This window comes from Rhopilema esculentum, chromosome 3 (genome assembly GCF_057945365.1).
Source record: "Rhopilema esculentum isolate cy_ngs chromosome 3, ASM5794536v1, whole genome shotgun sequence".
Taxonomy (NCBI): domain Eukaryota; kingdom Metazoa; phylum Cnidaria; class Scyphozoa; order Rhizostomeae; family Rhizostomatidae; genus Rhopilema; species Rhopilema esculentum.
In genome coordinates this window covers 2,364,546-2,381,784 of record NC_142817.1, presented here as the reverse complement: position 1 = coordinate 2,381,784, position 17,239 = coordinate 2,364,546, and the positions used below count along the sequence as shown (strand labels likewise).

General features: G+C 35.7%; 1 protein-coding gene across 1 annotated transcript; it reads right to left on the bottom strand.

The window, feature by feature from the left end:
* Nucleotides 1-220: 220 nt before the first annotated feature.
* Nucleotides 221-17,015, bottom strand: LOC135692556 (uncharacterized). The gene is made up of 19 exons (XM_065210726.2): nucleotides 16,798-17,015; nucleotides 14,943-15,041; nucleotides 14,385-14,466; nucleotides 13,846-13,946; nucleotides 11,978-12,059; nucleotides 11,115-11,239; nucleotides 10,681-10,734; nucleotides 9,119-9,208; nucleotides 8,743-8,823; nucleotides 8,012-8,098; nucleotides 7,338-7,444; nucleotides 6,825-6,944; nucleotides 5,693-5,810; nucleotides 5,048-5,161; nucleotides 2,511-2,579; nucleotides 2,220-2,352; nucleotides 1,208-1,488; nucleotides 800-891; nucleotides 221-579 (listed from the first exon to the last, which is right to left on the bottom strand). The coding sequence occupies exons 1-19, from the start codon at nucleotides 16,972-16,974 to the stop codon at nucleotides 297-299; spliced, it is 2,295 nt and encodes a 764-aa protein (XP_065066798.2). The 5' UTR covers nucleotides 16,975-17,015; the 3' UTR covers nucleotides 221-296.
* Between the last annotated feature and the right edge of the window lie 224 nt (nucleotides 17,016-17,239).

The window sequence follows — 17,239 nt, the reverse complement described above, 5'->3', positions numbered from 1 at the left end:
CACTGCCTCGCGGTCATTAGACGCGTGGCGTCATATTTTGTAGACTCTATGGAAAACTGCTATAAAAAACAATTACTTTGACTCATTTTCCCGGAATGTTGTATTAAAGATTATCTTTTTAGATGCCCACCTAGTGTAAAGAGAATATTTACCCATTAACGGCTGAAAAAGCCCTTCCCCCGTTCACAGCAACAAAATTTGAATTGCAAGAATAATGCAGTTTGAAAACAATAAATCATTTGGCAATTGCAACTTGCTTTATTTACAATGGGTAAAGTCAGTCATCTAAGTCGATTTTAAGATGTTATAGTGGTACGCGTTGTTGAATATGAAGTTTTGTCGTCCTCGTTTTCAGAGCCACTGTCCTCATACTCGTTTGCATTGACCATGTAGGAAGCATGAGCTGAGCTAATATCTGAATCCACAGTCTCCTTTTCAGAATCAGTTTCGTCATCCAGTCGAGGCTTGGAGTATGATGAAGCCAGTCCATTGGGAGCCGAGGATGCTCTTTTATGTGCTGGTATATCTTCAAAGGCCCAGGAGTCAGACAGGCCATTAGCAGACAAGGGCGGTCTGAAACTGATAACCGGGATTAATCGAACCAATTTCGAATATTCCTTTCAAACTTTAGTGACAAACAAAAAAGCGGGCAGAAACGGAACTTATATCTTAAACGAGTGAAAAAGCTAAATTTGCAAGAATCTACAGAAATAATGATTTTTCAACATTGCTTCGTGATACTTGAATGATGATAGAATTAACAAAAGAAAGAAAAATTCAGCAAAGATTAATAACATACTTAAGTTTTGATAGCTGCTCCTCCGATGTTGATGTTATACCAACAGTTGCTGCTTTCATCATTTCGAATCGGCGTTGAATTGAGGCAGCTTCCTAGTGTATCAAGGAATGAATATACTTGATAAAATTACGCGAAAAACTGGGTGGTATAAAAAAATTGTCAAAACGGATATTCTTGGACCAAAACGGATATAGGGAGAGGGGGGGGATATTGAGGTTATGATCTCACTTAGCGATGTTCGACTCATACGGGAGTATAACTTTTGACGTGAATACGATAACGAGTCCGACTCAGTGCAAGTCCGAGTTGACTGGGGTACGACTTAAATTTACTCAGACATGGGACATAGATAGTACACTAAGAAACTACAGAAGAGCATTAATGAAAATAACATGACAAGGTACTCACAACAGGAGACTTGGCTGACCGAGGTAGGTTCGTGTGATTATTAGATTCCAAAGCTCTGGACCCTGCACTTGTTCGTATCCAAGGTTTTACAGCAGAGGCTGTCAAAGATTCCTTATCATAAGGTGTGCTGATTGGCCGTGTTACCTCGGACGACGAGACGGGGGATATCTCAGATTCGTGTGTACTACGAGATATACACGAAACAGATGAATTCACAGGACTTATGCCGAGATACTCTAGAACTACTCTCTTTAGCTGCTTGTATGACTCCTCGAGGTCGTCTGCAAAAAGATCAGGTTTATTCGTGTGGTAAAATGGTAACACAGTAAAAAAGAAAATTATTGATTCCGAAAGAAGTCTAGACACTTCTTTCAACATCTCCCCTAGTATTTCATCCTACCAGTGGCCAGGCCAATCACAAGTCGCTGTGTCAAAAATCGTTAAGGTTCTAAACTGTTATCTAGCCTAAAACATTATCAAGAATTGAGACAAATCATGAATGGCCGTTAAGCTTAAGGGGAGGAGTAACTAAACCCTTCTGTTAAACCAACCTCAGGACTGTAACTGTAATGCTGTGACGCAAGGCTAAACATTCCCTGCCGAATATTTTTAATGGAAATCTATGGCATTTTAGCATTTCTGCCTACCTATTTTCCTTGCATTGGTTGGAATGCATGAAGTTTCTGCACAAATTGTAGGAAAAGTATAAATTTCCTCGCATGCACGGGATGACTGCGCCAAAAATTCTTTAAACCTGGCAGTTGTGGACTAGCAAAGGTTTTTGGGATACAATCGCATCTCCGGCCCAGCCTTCCAGTTTAACTCATGGGCCAGTCATCATGTTTCGAAATGTATTAATCAGGCATTATTTTAGTATCATCCCAAGGGAAGGCAAGATAAGTGATGCATGTCCGCCCCAGCTTCAATTAAAACTGCAGCGCAGAAAAAAGAGAAACAAATGTTAAAGAAGATGGGTCTAGGAGTGATAGAAAAGAAATGACCTTATACATACCACTGCATATCACCGTATCAAAATAGCCAGGGTGCTCTCTGTTGGTTTCAACGTACAGTGCAACTCTTTCAATTGCCTGGTTTATGTGAGAATCACTGTAAAATTTCTTCGATCTCATTCGCTCTTCTTGGGCCTAAAAACGATTATCAGTAAATGCAAACACACAGTAACAATTTCTAAATGAGAATCAGTTAGAAATCGTGATTTGTGGTAAAAGATCTGCACAAGAATAAGGTATAATTATGTTATAATTTCAATGAATCAAATAAAGGTTATGGTCTCGTTACGTACTTGCTTCGTCTCCGGCAGAATTAGAATGTACCGCGGCTCAAAGTGGGTATTTTTCAGGACCATGACACCCTAAAACACGAAAAGAGAACGTCAGTTAAGTAATGATGCGACACACGCTTTGGTACCTTAACAGTTGCTTCCATACGTTTTCACGCTAGCCGTGATTAACAGGCAACTAGTGACCATGAAAATGTAAAAAAATTTGATTCTCTTACATATTAAAGGGCCTACTACCATTATATCATATGCGTTTCATAACGTCACCATTATATACCCTCGATGTTTTACCTAAAAACACCTAAAATGTTTTTACTAAGAAATATTTGAAAAGTCTTTTACCATACTCTCGGCCTACAACTGATTAAATATAATCACTAATTTTTAAAACATTTATTGATTTAGCCTCTTACAATGATTGTGATTTACTAAGCAATTTCATGAACATTAAGGGTGTATTGTATTTTGGATGGGGGCCACTTAAAATCAGCACTTGTTGAAGGGGTCTCTCTTAAAAATATGAAATAAAATCGAGTCAAATCAAAATGGTTTGCAATTTTAGAATTGCGAAACAAAGAAATAGCGATCATGTAGCAAAGCTATAAAAAAAAGGAACAAAGACCTCTCTAAACACATCGAGGAAATGAACTAGCTTATTTCTAATGCGGTGCTTTAGGCTGAAGGTTGATAAATATCGAGAAGGTTACAGAGCCCTGATTATTCAATGTATTTTGGTCTCTAACATGCTTTTATACTAGATTTGTGATAAATGTAATGTATCTTTTATGTGATGCATATGCCGAGCGAAATTCGTATCGTATTTGTCGTGTTGACTTTTATTTAACGAGCTACATTGCTAAACGAGCTAACGAGCTAAAAGTAAACTTAGAACAGCATCATTTCAACCTATTAACAATGCATCAGAGTATTTGCGAATAGTTTGGTATAGAAAATAGAATAAAAAGGCATCTAAGACAAAAAAACTTGGAATATTCACTGTTACTGCCTACCAATCTTAAAGTTCAGTTGCCGGCTTTAAAAAGGAGTTATTAAGGCCGTTTATTTATCCCGCACTTTCACTCGAAACTCGCGACACAGTGCTAACGTCAATAGTTGTCTGACCAAAATAACCGATAATGTTGGTTAGGGTTCTGGTTTTACTCTGGTTTGGTTACAGAACAATCAAATGATAGCAAAAACTGATCCTTAATAATCTATTGGTAAATACAAAGACAAACAGGATATACACTAGTAAAAAAAGAAGAATATTGAAAGAAAAACAATTAAATCAGAAGAATGAAAATATTTGATGTGGAGATTGGCTATGAAGTGAATTTTAAGCCTCATATCTCAGAACTTTGCAGACGAGTAGCAACGTTAACAACTCAATTTTCATTGGTCTCAATTAAAGAGAAAAAATCTTAGCCAAAGTTTTTTATTCTCCTCTTTCAGCTACTATCTCTGTCACCTAACCTAGTGTAGTTTTTACATCAACCGGCAATGATCGAAAGAGTCCAAGAACGCACCTTGATATTTTTATATAGGCGCAAAATGTATGTTTGCAACTGTAAGCATATTACTTAGAAATCTTGAAAACAATCAATAGCGTAAATTCTGAATTCATAAAATTTTAAAAAGAGTGAATCCACATAGTTTTAAATATTATTGGCCAAACCAAACTAAACCAAACATTAAACCAACAGTCAAATATCCTTAGGTCCCCAAAGGTGAATTACATGGCCAAACACTTCAAAGTAGTTCCTAAAAAGTGGGACGGTCCAACTTGTAAACATAATGCAAAACTAAAAGTCTCCAAGTTATAAGTCTATAAATCTCCAAACAACCTTTGTCTTACATCACCAATTTATTTAATGTTTGAGCACCGAAATTGAATAGTTAAACTTGTACATTTAAAAATAGTGAGTTTAAGTTAAATATATATCAAATTGCGTGAAAAACAAACTAACAAGCACAGGTCCCCAAGATCTTTCATATCGCACTAAAACCTACTTTTTCGGAGACTACATTCTGCCCAGTGGTGTAGTCAGATTTATTACCGGTTACTATAAGAAATGTGAAAATTAAACGAAACAAATATAAACATTTCTTTGTTTTTGGTGACTTGATATCGTCGACAAGAGGACTACTGAACTATGATGCCCAACTTACAAAAGCACATTAAGATTGTAATAACGGTATCTTCAAATGGCCTTTTACATTTCCATACCCAATCAAATATTCGGTGAGACATGTAAATAAAGTCTAACCGACTTAGTTGCAAAAATTGCTTGGTATTTATAATAATGCTAGTGTTAACACCACTATTCGTTTTAGTAGGTAGTAAAACACTGCAGATCAAAAGTTGTAGGAATGCTAACGGCGTTGTGCCCTTCACCTCTCCAATACAACACAGATTCTACCGGATATTTTAAACTTCTTTGTTTTGATACTGTTAATAGGTATTTTTGGTATTGGTATCATGATTTCACTTGAAAATGATTCAGCATTTTGACTGTCTAAATATGGAATAAGATACAAACCTCCAGCTCTAAATGAAGGGCACAAGCCAAGCCCTCTTTTGCAACAGCCTCAATTGCATCCCGGCTTATTCCATATTGACTGTTATATAAGTGAGAAGTTGAGATAAATTTACCCTAAAATGTAAATTTTTAGAGAAAAAATTATAACATAGCGTGTGGCAGACAGATATGCTTAGAAAGAAATGTCAAGATTATTTTCAGACTGATTTTTGTCAAAGAATAAAAAAAGAAAATGTAGCACCCCCGGTCTCTTCAGAGATAGGAAGATGAAAGAGCTTAAAATATCCCTTCTCGGCATTCCTGCTTAAGAAACTTTAGTGGGTGCCAACACGGGTGCCACATCTGTCTTATCTAGGAAACACGATACTTTAATAAAATAATGATCTTATAATATAGAGGCTAAAGGTTACAACGCTTTTTAAAGTTCACTGCGTAGCAACGCTATGATTGAAACTGAAAAGGGAATCGAAGTCGCAAAGATCTATCATCTTTTAATAATCATACGAAGTTACGATCTTTCACAGTTATCAGATATGTTAAGATTATTATCGATAGTTAAGATTAGTTTAGATTTGTTTAGATTAGTTTAGATTTGTTAAGATTAGTATGGAACTCAATGGTTTGCAATCCAAAAGCACTACTCACTGCTACAGTATCTCTTTCAAAATCGTCTTTCGTTGTAAAATGATAATCTGTACCATCAACTTCGCTTTCACGTGGGACCTTTTCATTCTCTCGCAAACCTCTGGTTGTGTAAGAAACTCTAAAAAAGTACTGACTATTACGAATTCGCTCTTTTACTCAACCGTAGAGAATTCAGATGCTGCGGGGAAAACTGGGTTTATACACCCTATTTCAAGTACGACTGAACATGTGATAATCCGAGAAGGAAGATTTTTAAAAAGTGTTTCATTCGTAAAATAGAACTTAGATGGTAAGATAAATTACCCTATTACCCGCATATAAGCCCACCCTGTAAAAAGGCTCAAAGCCTTATACCTGGGTACCGGCGCACTGGGCCTCAAGCGACAGCCTTCTGATTTGGGGACGAGGATTTGAAAAATATTTCAGAATAAAGGATAATTTCACTTTAAAATATTCTTGACTAATTGAGACCTGCATCTGGTCACTTAAGAATGTATTTGCATGGGCCCTCTAAACCGATTCCCCTCTTGTTGTTTTTTCGGGCAACATACAAAAGTGCTCATTTACAACAGCAGTACTTGTAATAGATTAACTAACTGTAGAAAGGTTTTGGTTGCTAATAACTTAAGTTTGATTGTATCTTAATTTATTTTCTGGCCCCAGTTGCTGATTTTTGGAGAAAAAATTAGACGGCCAAAGGGCCTATCTATATACGGGTGAGTTTTTCAAAATGCAAATTCCGAATCGTGAAAAATTCGCATATAGGCCCATGGGGTTACGCTATTTGGTGTAAGGTAAAGGACAGTTCTTAACTTCTACTATATCTTTCTAAGCGTAGAGGCTCAAGAGCTTAAGTGCAGAGTAATAGGGTATTAGTTGGATATCCAAACGATTCTCGTAAGATTTTTTGAATAAAGCGATATCTTCAAATTTTGTCGAATTGCTAAGCCTCGTAGAGAATGTCCTTTTCGTTTTGATATGAACACCATTAACATTAAACCTTTGTTAAAAAAAGGACAGCAAGCTATTGCTAAAACAAAGAAATTTCACTGGCTTCCTCTTGTCAGTTAATTTAGAAGATCTTAGATCGTTACACAGCCTTTTTGGGCTGCAAATTCATGAAAGCGCTTACCCTTCCCCAAAGAAATTTGGAAATTCTTGGCAAAGTTTCTTGATTAAGGTTCTTTTTCCACAGCCAGACGGACCGGTTAAAACCAGCATTGGATAAGGCGTCTCGGTGCTTGAAAGCGTGCTAAAAATAGAACAAAACCCATTTCATATTGCAATATTCAGTCGACTAAAATCTTTTCCATAAATCTTATCCTTTAGATCAATTCTCATAAAACTAAATGACATTTGAGAGTTTGAGCAAGAGAAATTTGATCCAAAAAAACTAAAAATAGGGAATGTTAAAACTTTTTTCCAGAAAGTCAGGTTTGGAATAAAATGAAAATGAGGAATGAAAATCTTAAGTGTTCTTAATATTTGATTAAGATTGAGGCTTCCTTGCTACTGTGCAAAACAATAACATTATTAACAAAAGAGAAAGTAGTTCTCGTGAAAAAAATGCCATAGTTCGATAACATAAGGAAAAAGAGTCTGGAATAAAAAATATTTTCGAGATAGGAGGACTGGAAACACATACCTGTTATAGAGTTTTATCGGTTGTAGGTAAGAACGAACAAGATTCATCATGTGATTTCGTGCTGCAATGATTGCTAGTCGTGGCTTGAAGAGATTTTCTGAAGCAACCTAGGAATGAGTACTCAAAAAATTAGAAGCCATGCATAACCTAATCTATGAATTATCCGAAGTCTGATTCACAGTCCGAAGTCTGACTCAAAGTCCGAAGTCTGACTCAAAGTCTAAAGTCTGACTCAAAGTCCGAAGTCTGCATCACAGTCCAAAGTCTGACTCGAAACCGAAGTCTGACTCAAAGTTCGAAGTCTGACTCAAAGTCCGAAATCTGACTCAAAGTCCGAAGTCTGCATCACAGACCAAAGTCTGACTCGAAACCGAAGTCTGACTCAAAGTTCGAAGTCTGACTCAAAGTCCGAAGTCTGATTCAAAGTCCGAAGTCTGACTCAAAGTCCAAAGTCTGACTCAAAATCCGAAGTCTGCCTCAAAGTCCAAAGTCTGACTCAAAGTCCAAAGTCTGACTCAAAGTCCGAAGTCTGACAAAAATATACATAAAATGATGAATACAGTATAGTTCCTACAATAACAAGAAAATATTGCAACAACAAAATCTGGCAATTCAGTCAAAGCCAACAGCAATCATATTGCACAATATGGGCAAAAAATGAGATTCTGTTATACCTTCTCTTCGGGTTGTACTGGTATGTTATCAAGCTCAACGAGTCGCGGTATCCGAAAGACAATAGACAGTCTGTAATCTGGAAAGTCCTGAAAGGGGAAGAAATATCACTCACCAGGCTGATACTATATTCAATATTAGTAAAGTTTAAATACGTATGCAAACATTGCTAGAATTCCTATTGTATGATATTTAAGTACCATTTTCAATCTTCTTGTTTCTTGGAAAAATGTAGTTTAAAATACTTTCATTTCCATTATTTTTGCAAATTAATCTTCGATTATTGTTATCAAAAACTTGGGGTATTTGAATTTGACTAGAAAGCTCTTTTGAATTCTTTTTCAAGCATCCCGAGAAAGTAACCTTATCGTTGCCATTTTCAGAAAATAGTCGATAGTAGATAGTTGATTAAAAATTGAAGGGGTATTGGTTACCAAACTGAACCCAATGCTGTAAGACTAGCTCTGGCTAACACAAAAAGCCAATTACAAATAACATTTCTCATTGAAAAGAACACCTACCATGGCTCTAGTGGCATAGCTCCTGATTACAATGACTATTACGCATCGCGAAACTAAATGATTACGGAAGGCAAAGTTTTAGTCCAGGGGAAAACAGTGTCATTGTTGTTATACATAAATCATTTTTAAACTTCTCATTACTGAGCTTCAAGAAATATAAGCAATGGCAAAAAATATCAGTTAAAGAAGTTGTTAAATAGAGATTGACGAACCTGAATTGGATTGTAGGATAGATCCAGAACTCTCAGCAAAGGTAAGTCTCTGATATACCGAACTTCTGATAAGTCGATTATCTTGAAAGAGAAATAGAAGAGTTTTGCATCTGAAGTAGCTTGCACTGCAATTGGGTAGATCGGGAAAGGATTCCTATTCTTGCATTCAGTTAGCTGAACTATATGGCGAATCAATGAATGGGAAGAGAGGAGAAGCAATATAACAAATTCTGAGCTGTCCTCGCCAAGTCATTCTACGACCAAGGTTTAAGGGGTTGTGTCCTCTGCATATGCTACTAACAGATAAAAAGGAAAGGTAAAAATAATTTGCAAAATAATGGAATTAGTAATAAAAGACTCAAAAATGACCCCTTACTTCGTTGTTTCGCAATCTGATTGTGTCAAGCAAGTCGTGTGACTGCAAACCTCTCAGACTTCGAATGGCATTGTATGATAGATCGAGAAGCTAAAAGGTTGGATAAAGAAGATTTGTTATATGGGTATATAGAAGAACTGAAAAACATGAATGGTATAGAAAAGAGTCACAGCTTTTTTCATAAGACAGCAATACGACAAATGTTTTTAATAACTTGGATTACTTCTTTCAAGCCTTGAAAAATGCGAATAATTGTGACGTCATTGAAAAAAATCATTTAATTTGGACCACAAAACCTGAAATATTAGCATGGAATACTTAAAGTGTGAAAAAAGGGCTGAAGTTTTTGCATATTCACTTGAATATAGTAAGTGAAAAGCTGAGTTTTGCCGATGGGTTACTGTTATTGACCTACATCAAAGATTTCACAACCAAGAGGAAATTACCCAAATTGGAAAAGACAGGATCCTGTACTAAAAGGGTTACATCTCACTCAATTCGTAACGCACGAGATTGATTTTGCACATTTAGAAGCATTTTATAATGTTTTTTATAATGCTCTTTTAGGTAATGTGGTCGAAATAAAAATATCGATCTTTGTTGGTACAAAACTTTTCGTCTGACACTCTTCAGAGTATAAAACCTCAGAACATAGACTGAAAACTCTACGCTAGGAAATATATATACCCGGTTGTGGATCCAAATAGGCCAATCAAAATAGTGCTCGCGTTTCTGATTGGCCTATTTCGATCCACAACCGGGTATATATATTTTCTAGCGTAGAGTTTTCATTTTATGTTCTGACGTTTCATGCTCTGAAGAGTGTCAGATGAAAAGATTCTGTATGCTTAAATGTTTGCTTTTTTCAAAGCCATAGATAAAGATATCCTTGTTGAGTCATAACTTTGAAATCTATTGGACATTTGCTTGATTGTGACTCAAAATCGTTCGATGTGTGAACAGGATCAAGATATCAGCTTCATATTAGCCTTTGTCTTCACGGTACCAATCTTTGTTTTTATCAAACAAAACAGGAAGCTCACTTAAACACTATCTTATATTCATATATCTTTTATTGCAAAGTCGTTTCTCATTGTATTGACTTGTTCTGACTAGTTTTAATACCCTTACCCAACATTTGAATACTTCCTTTAGATCTACGAGCTTTCAAAAAGGCAACTGATTTAAGTATTTTTCGCGATACCTAGGAGATTGGCATATACTTACGTGTATGCGGTACAACATTAAGAATTTGCAATACCCAATACGCAACATATTACAGACCGTGAAGCATATTACAGATTGAGGGGGCTAAAATGTTTTGAGGGGGGCTAAACATGCTAAAACCAAGAGCAGGGCAATTTTTGCATGGTTTTAAAAACAATTTTGAAATTATTGGGGTTGATAAAGCCTCCTCAGCCCCCTTCCCACTTCCGCGATCCCTGACAATACGTGTGATGTCATTGATGAAATTAAATTTTCAATATAAATTTAAAATTTTAAAACAACATCAAATAAATAAACAATTATCGAAACAGTTATTGCAAAAATTGAAATAAAACCTGTAAATGTTTCAGGCTTCCGATATTCTCGATCCGTTTCAGCTTATTCATACTCTAAGCAAAAAAAGAAACAAAGTGTCAGTCGGGCACACCAAGCTCAAAATAAATCATCTCCACACTGTTCTGTTCCACATGATTTCACGTATCAACGTTTATGTTAATTTTTCGAACAAAGTATATGCCAAGATACCCCAAAAACTGGGATGGAATTATTTCAAAATAAGAGTCTGGGCAAAAAGTATGAGCTATCTCTTATAAGGATGTTGTCGAAAAGGTTCGAAAATTTCTACAAGTAGACAAAAAAGCATACACTATATTCATAGATTTCTGTTATGTTGCACTGCTTAAAAATATTGTTGTAACCAGACACGAAAAAGCTGTTGGAGGGGGGGGGGGGGGGTGAATACATTTGACGAACTGTATTTTCTACTCACCAAATCTAAGTACTTCAGTGGCAAATTGTCCAAACCACTCAATTTTTCAATAACGTTATTAGAAATACTCAGGATTTTTAGTCGTTTGCAGTGTTCAAGACCAGTTATCTCTGTAATGGTATTATCTTTAGAATTAAGTTAAGAAAAGTATTAAATAGTGTATATGAATAGCTATGTCATAAAACTTTTGCTTAGCCTTTGCAAAGAATTGTGTACGGTGTATTTCATGATGGCTCTTTAGCAGCTGGTTCGTCTAAACTGGGGTAGCACCAGAGAAACAAGCACCAAAATTAATGAAAATTTTCCTTTTCTATGAAGTAGCCTTTTTGAACAATAAGCCTTTTCGTTGATATGGTACCCCTTCCTACCCGTTCCCCTTCAACTATGAAGTGCGTTCGATATCTCTACCTAATACCTTTTACTTGAAAATGCTGAGTGTTTATCATCTATTGTTAGCGCCAGCCTCACTAAAGATTGGAGTGGGGGTCATACCCCTTTCAGCAGTATACGTTGCTGATAATGGGTTACCAAACTACTTCTATTCAATAATCTTTCTACTTTGACCCTGGAAGTGCAGCCCATGGATGATTTGAAATTGACCTTACATGTATCGTAGATGATAATTCCGTCACCTTCATTGCGCTGTTATTTTTTGGGTGTATATTATAAAAACTATGCTCTTTGACATTAAGTACCTTAAAAAGTTAGTATAATTCCATTGAAAACTCAAGCTATGTTTTAAAATAAATACTTGCATCTAGTAAAATGTTATTTCATATCTACTAAGCAATTTTCAAATAAAAAATCAACAAAATATTCTAAGGCTATGTCCATAAACAAGAAAACTTTAATTTGAAGGATACAATCAAGTATTAATTTGTTGAGATTCTTGTGTTGACTGAGGTCTGTCAATGTCTCTATTTTGTTGTTTGATAAATTTACTTCCTAGAAAAAATCAGATTCTAAAAAAATCAGAGAAATACTTGAAAGTATAATCAATGGTAAACATAGAATTTGAATGATTGAGAAAAGAAACATAACACCGGTTACCGGGCCGTAAATCCCGGGGGGGACGGGGGAACTGGACCCCCCCAAAAATCTGGAGCTAAACGATTTTTTAGAAATTATCGTTATTTGCTTTTAAAGAAAGGAATCCCCGGTAGCTGGGTTAGAACCTAACAAAGTTTTGCTGAGTTGTTGCATCATACCTCAGCCACTATATCATGGTGACTATTGTCAAGCGCAAGTTGACTATTGTAGATGGCTGTTATTTATGTTTGCAGAGTGGTGTCGAGTCGGTGACAATGCTCATGGAGGGAATTAGCCCCAAATATCTTATCCACCGGTCTCCCCTTGAATAAATCTCAAAAAGCATGTAAGAAAAGAATCGTTTAAGTCGCCATAAAAATTTCGACAAACCCATATTACACATATTTTCATACACGTCTTTTTAAAAAAATCCTGACTCAAAACCTAGGTCCTAAAGTTCCTATTTTCTGAACCTCTATTAGTCAAATTGCGGTACCAAGACCTCCATAATAGCTCCTTAATTTTAACTGCACAGGAACAAGGAACAAAGCCAAAAGACAAAGAGGGCAAGGAGTAAAATTAATTTGCGTAATTTATGCGAATTTTTAATCTGCGTAAAAGTACCACGCCAACAAAGAAGTACTTTTGCATTCAACATAGAGAGAAGCAATGAAGCAATGACTAAACTCTTTATTATTAGAATGCAATAAATTTTGTCCATCCGTGACTTTTTTAAGAAAATTTTCATTTGGAGCCCGAATATGTTCTTAGATACATCCTAATTTTTTTCGAATCCGATATGGTTTCAAGAAGAAAAACGCTTGCTCTCGAATAGAAAACACCTTTTCTTTCGTTTCTCCAAGGTCTGTCACTAGAGTTTAAGCATTTCCCCAACATCTGTCACTAGACTCTTCCCCTTCCCAATTTCTCCCAGAAAAATAATCTGTGTTCTTCTGATAAAAGGTCGATTTGTCTATCCTGAACGGTATAGTATTTTGTTAAACTTAGTCAGGGAGATGCTTTTATAGCTATTTGGAAGGTATGATTTCAAAAATTTCCTTTCACGTCGGCCCCAACCATGGTGGGTCCTCCTACATCACTAAACGTGATTCTCAGCCCCCAAGGTTTAATTTATTCAAGCTGTCTCTGAAAAATGTTATCAACTCAACTATAAAAAAGTCAACGTGCTAAGAATTATCTAAAAATATTTTTTTTGTTTATTAAGTCGTTTGCCACTCAAACTGTTTCCATAACACACTCTATAAATTAATTGCTTGGTGGTGCCATGACCCACTGCACACTTTACATTCATTCGCTCTGCTGACCCCCCCCCCCCCCCCCAATTGACAGGACAGATTTACGGCCCTGACCGGTTCACAATCAGATACACAAGAAATTTCAAGACTAAGTGGGTAAATTCATAAAAAATGCACTACCAGCATGGAGAAGTGAAGTAATCGCTATCTATTAGCATGGGCATACCTTGACGATTTGGAGTAGAGGGTGTAAACCAGTGAATTTACAGACTAAAATTCTACTCTTGCATTTTGTACAGTAAATGATAGATGAAGATGATAACTTTGTTAAGCTATTGCATAATGAAATCTTTTCATCAATATAAACAAATCTCTATTTTATATTCTGTTTAATAAAATTCCATTGGTTTAACATCTAGTTAACTGAATTAAAGATAACTCCTTACCCGTAATGAAAGTGGTGGCTGAAACTCCAGCACTGTCGACAATTTGTTATGTGATGCATCCAGCGAGATTAAATTAGGCAGATTTGATAATGGTGTCAAATCTGAAGAACAAAAAATGATTGGAAATGTATGCAATGAATTAAGGCAAAATGATAACATTAGAATTGTTTGAAAAGAGAGCAATATAAAAAGGTCTTCTAATGTAAAAGTTAAGGATGATAATAAATGAATGTTGGTGAATAAGTTAGTTTATCTTAAGTTTATAATTTCTCTCCTTCACAATCCTATCAAAAAAATCTTATTTATATTTTATACAAAGACTTGAATAGGTAAAGACAACAACTGGTGCAATAAAAAATCTTAAAGCTTAATGCAACTCCAGTCCTAGGTTAATTCCAAGGATCTTTAATGGAGCAATCAGGGTCAAACAAAAATCATATGTCATTTATAAATTAATATACAAGCCAAGCTAATAAAGGGATATAATTCTAAACTATACAATGTTTTATAGAGAATATGAAAACAAAAGTAGCATTTACCTTCTAACTCATTATGTGAGACATCCAAGATCTGTAAGTGGTTATAAGATGAAATACCCTCAATGGACTGTAGTCCGTTTTCCTATGAGAATGAATTGTGAATGAATAAGCATAAGTTATGTAGAATTACAAACATTACATACATGGCTCTGGCACCCTACATTTGTGTATTCAAACAAACCAAATGATGAGTAGAGAAGTTCACTTTATAACTAAACATCAAAATTGTAACTCTAGCACAACATATTTCATTTCACTAATGTCCAAAATGAAATGAGATTTTCATCAATTAAAAAATGCTCCATTATAAGATGCTGTTTTTGATGGCTTGAAAAATATCTACTAATAAGGCTTGTTAATTCTGGGCTAGAATTTGAGTAATTATGTGATAGGTTGCCTGAACAAGATGTTTTTGCAAGGGCCTTTTAAGAGCAACTTTTGTTTTGTAGGAAATTATGCTGAATTATGCAATCCAGAAGCTTTGATGTAAAACTGGGTTAACACAAGAAAGAGTATGTTATTGCAATAAAAAAAACACAAAAATTTACATGTACCAACCCGAAGCGAAAGTGACAGGAAAACCTGCATTGTGCCATCTGCAGATCTACCTAATTGTGAAAGTCCCTCTGCGACCATAGTTTCAAATGGGTCTTCTTCCTATCAAAATATAAAAATTAATATCTAAACTAGTAAAGAAAATGACAAGGACACAAATGACAAGTTTGGATCATCAACCTAGCATATAACTTCAAGTATACTGATGACATCACATTGGCATCTACTGCCAAACATTGAATAGATTATATTTAAAAAAATCATTCTGGGTTAACTTGAAGAAAGAAACCTGCAAATAAACGAATCAAAAACAGAAGAATATAACATCGAGCATGGAAAGAGAAATGAAGCATGGAAAGAATGCAAAGTTCTAGGAAGTCTACTCGGTACAGAAAAAGACATCAACAGAAGAAAAGATATTGGCAATTGATGCCTAAAAATGCTCAACAGCATTTTCAGCAGCAAGAAAAACTCCATAAAGATCAAACTGAGAACTTTTAATGCCTATGTAGCAAGTGTATTTTTGTATAATAGTGAACTGTAGACACTAACAAAAAAGCCAGAAAGCACCATTGACACCTTCCAACATAGACATCTAAGAAAGATCCTAGGAATTAACTGGAAAAGAAATATTACCAACAATAAGCTTTACGCCAGAACAAAATGTGAATGGAGTGAAATGATAAGAGAAAGGAGACTAACATGACTAGGAGATTGCATGCGCTTGCATCAAGAAACACCAGCAAGGAAAACCCTTAAGGAATATCTCAGGAAAGTAAACTGCAACAAGGAAGAGCAAAGACCATCTGGATGCAGACAGTAAGGCAAGATTTGGCCAGCATTGGAATTATGCTAGATCTCTCAAAAGAACCACAAACATTGAATAGATTATCTGAACTGGCACAGGATAGAAAGAACTGGTGTGGCATTGTGAGACACGTTGTGCAATGTTAACTGCATGTGACGTCTTAATAGTAGTAGTAGTATAAATACAAGTGAGTGCAATTTTTCCAATCTGGTTTCTTTAGTGGCACCAGCTATATTATAGAACTGCATGCTTCCACTTTACTTATTGAGCTACATATCAAATTTAATCCAAATCATACCAAATCCAAGTCAAAAGCTATGCAACACACACACACACCATCCCCTCTCTTTAGCAAATTAACCAATTTATTCTTCGCATTTCTTAGTTTACTTATTACTCTTAAGGAACTTTTGTACTTCATGTAGCCAAAGTACAGTCTTTTCATTAAAGAAAAATAACATCAACAGGATAGTAGATGAAATTGCCAACAAAATGCTGGATTTTTTATTTAAATCTATATATTTGAGCAATGACACCAAAGTATTTTCATTTGACACACTGGAAAAAGAATTTTGTCAAACTTAGTCAAGGGAGAAAGTGTGAAAAAGAATTTCACAAAAGTTCATGAGACATGACTGACAAATTTAGAATTGAGGGTTGTGTAATGGAAAATCCATCACTTAATGGGAAAATTGGTTGTCACTTTGGAAGTGTTTTGGTGCTACAAACAATTTACAACACCGACAGTAGAGAGGTTCCCCCCTTGAACCCAGACAAAAATTATAGGGAAAGGCTGTACCCTTTGAGCTACCATTCCCTTAGAAACCATCCCTACTCTTATATGGATTTTAGGTCAAAAACAGACGTAGATATTATTGATACCTCATGTAAGGTTGGCGTTAGTATGTTGCAAATATGATGCAAAAATGGTACAACTATTCAATATTGGCCTTACAGAGTATTATATGCCTAATGAAACGAAAAAATGGGGGAAAACTAAGGGTCCTCATATAAAATGGTGAACCGTTAGGCCGTAACTTCAAAGATTACCTCTATTTCTTCAACTGCAATATAATCACCATTAGCTATTTCATTATCAATCTTTGATACAAGCTCCTCCATAAAACTTTTCGGCTCAGGACTTGCATTTTCATTACAAACATTTGATTCCGATGGTAAAATAGTATCACTGTTGTTATTGCCAGACTGATCATTTTCTTCCGCCATTTTGTTTAAGTTCTCACCTTGGTAACGCTCCTGCACAGCATCTAGAGCTCACAACTTCTTAACCAGGCAAACTTTGGTGCAGTCTTAGCGCGGAGAACAGAAGAGGGGCTCAGGGCCTCGCCCCCCTCGGAACAAGCTGAGCTTATCATCAATTTATTACGCAATTTTTTTAAATTATCGGTTTACACATCAAATCACGTCAAGGGATGTTACTAAGTATTTTTATTATCCAAACATTGAGTGTCAGAAGTTACACTCATTAACC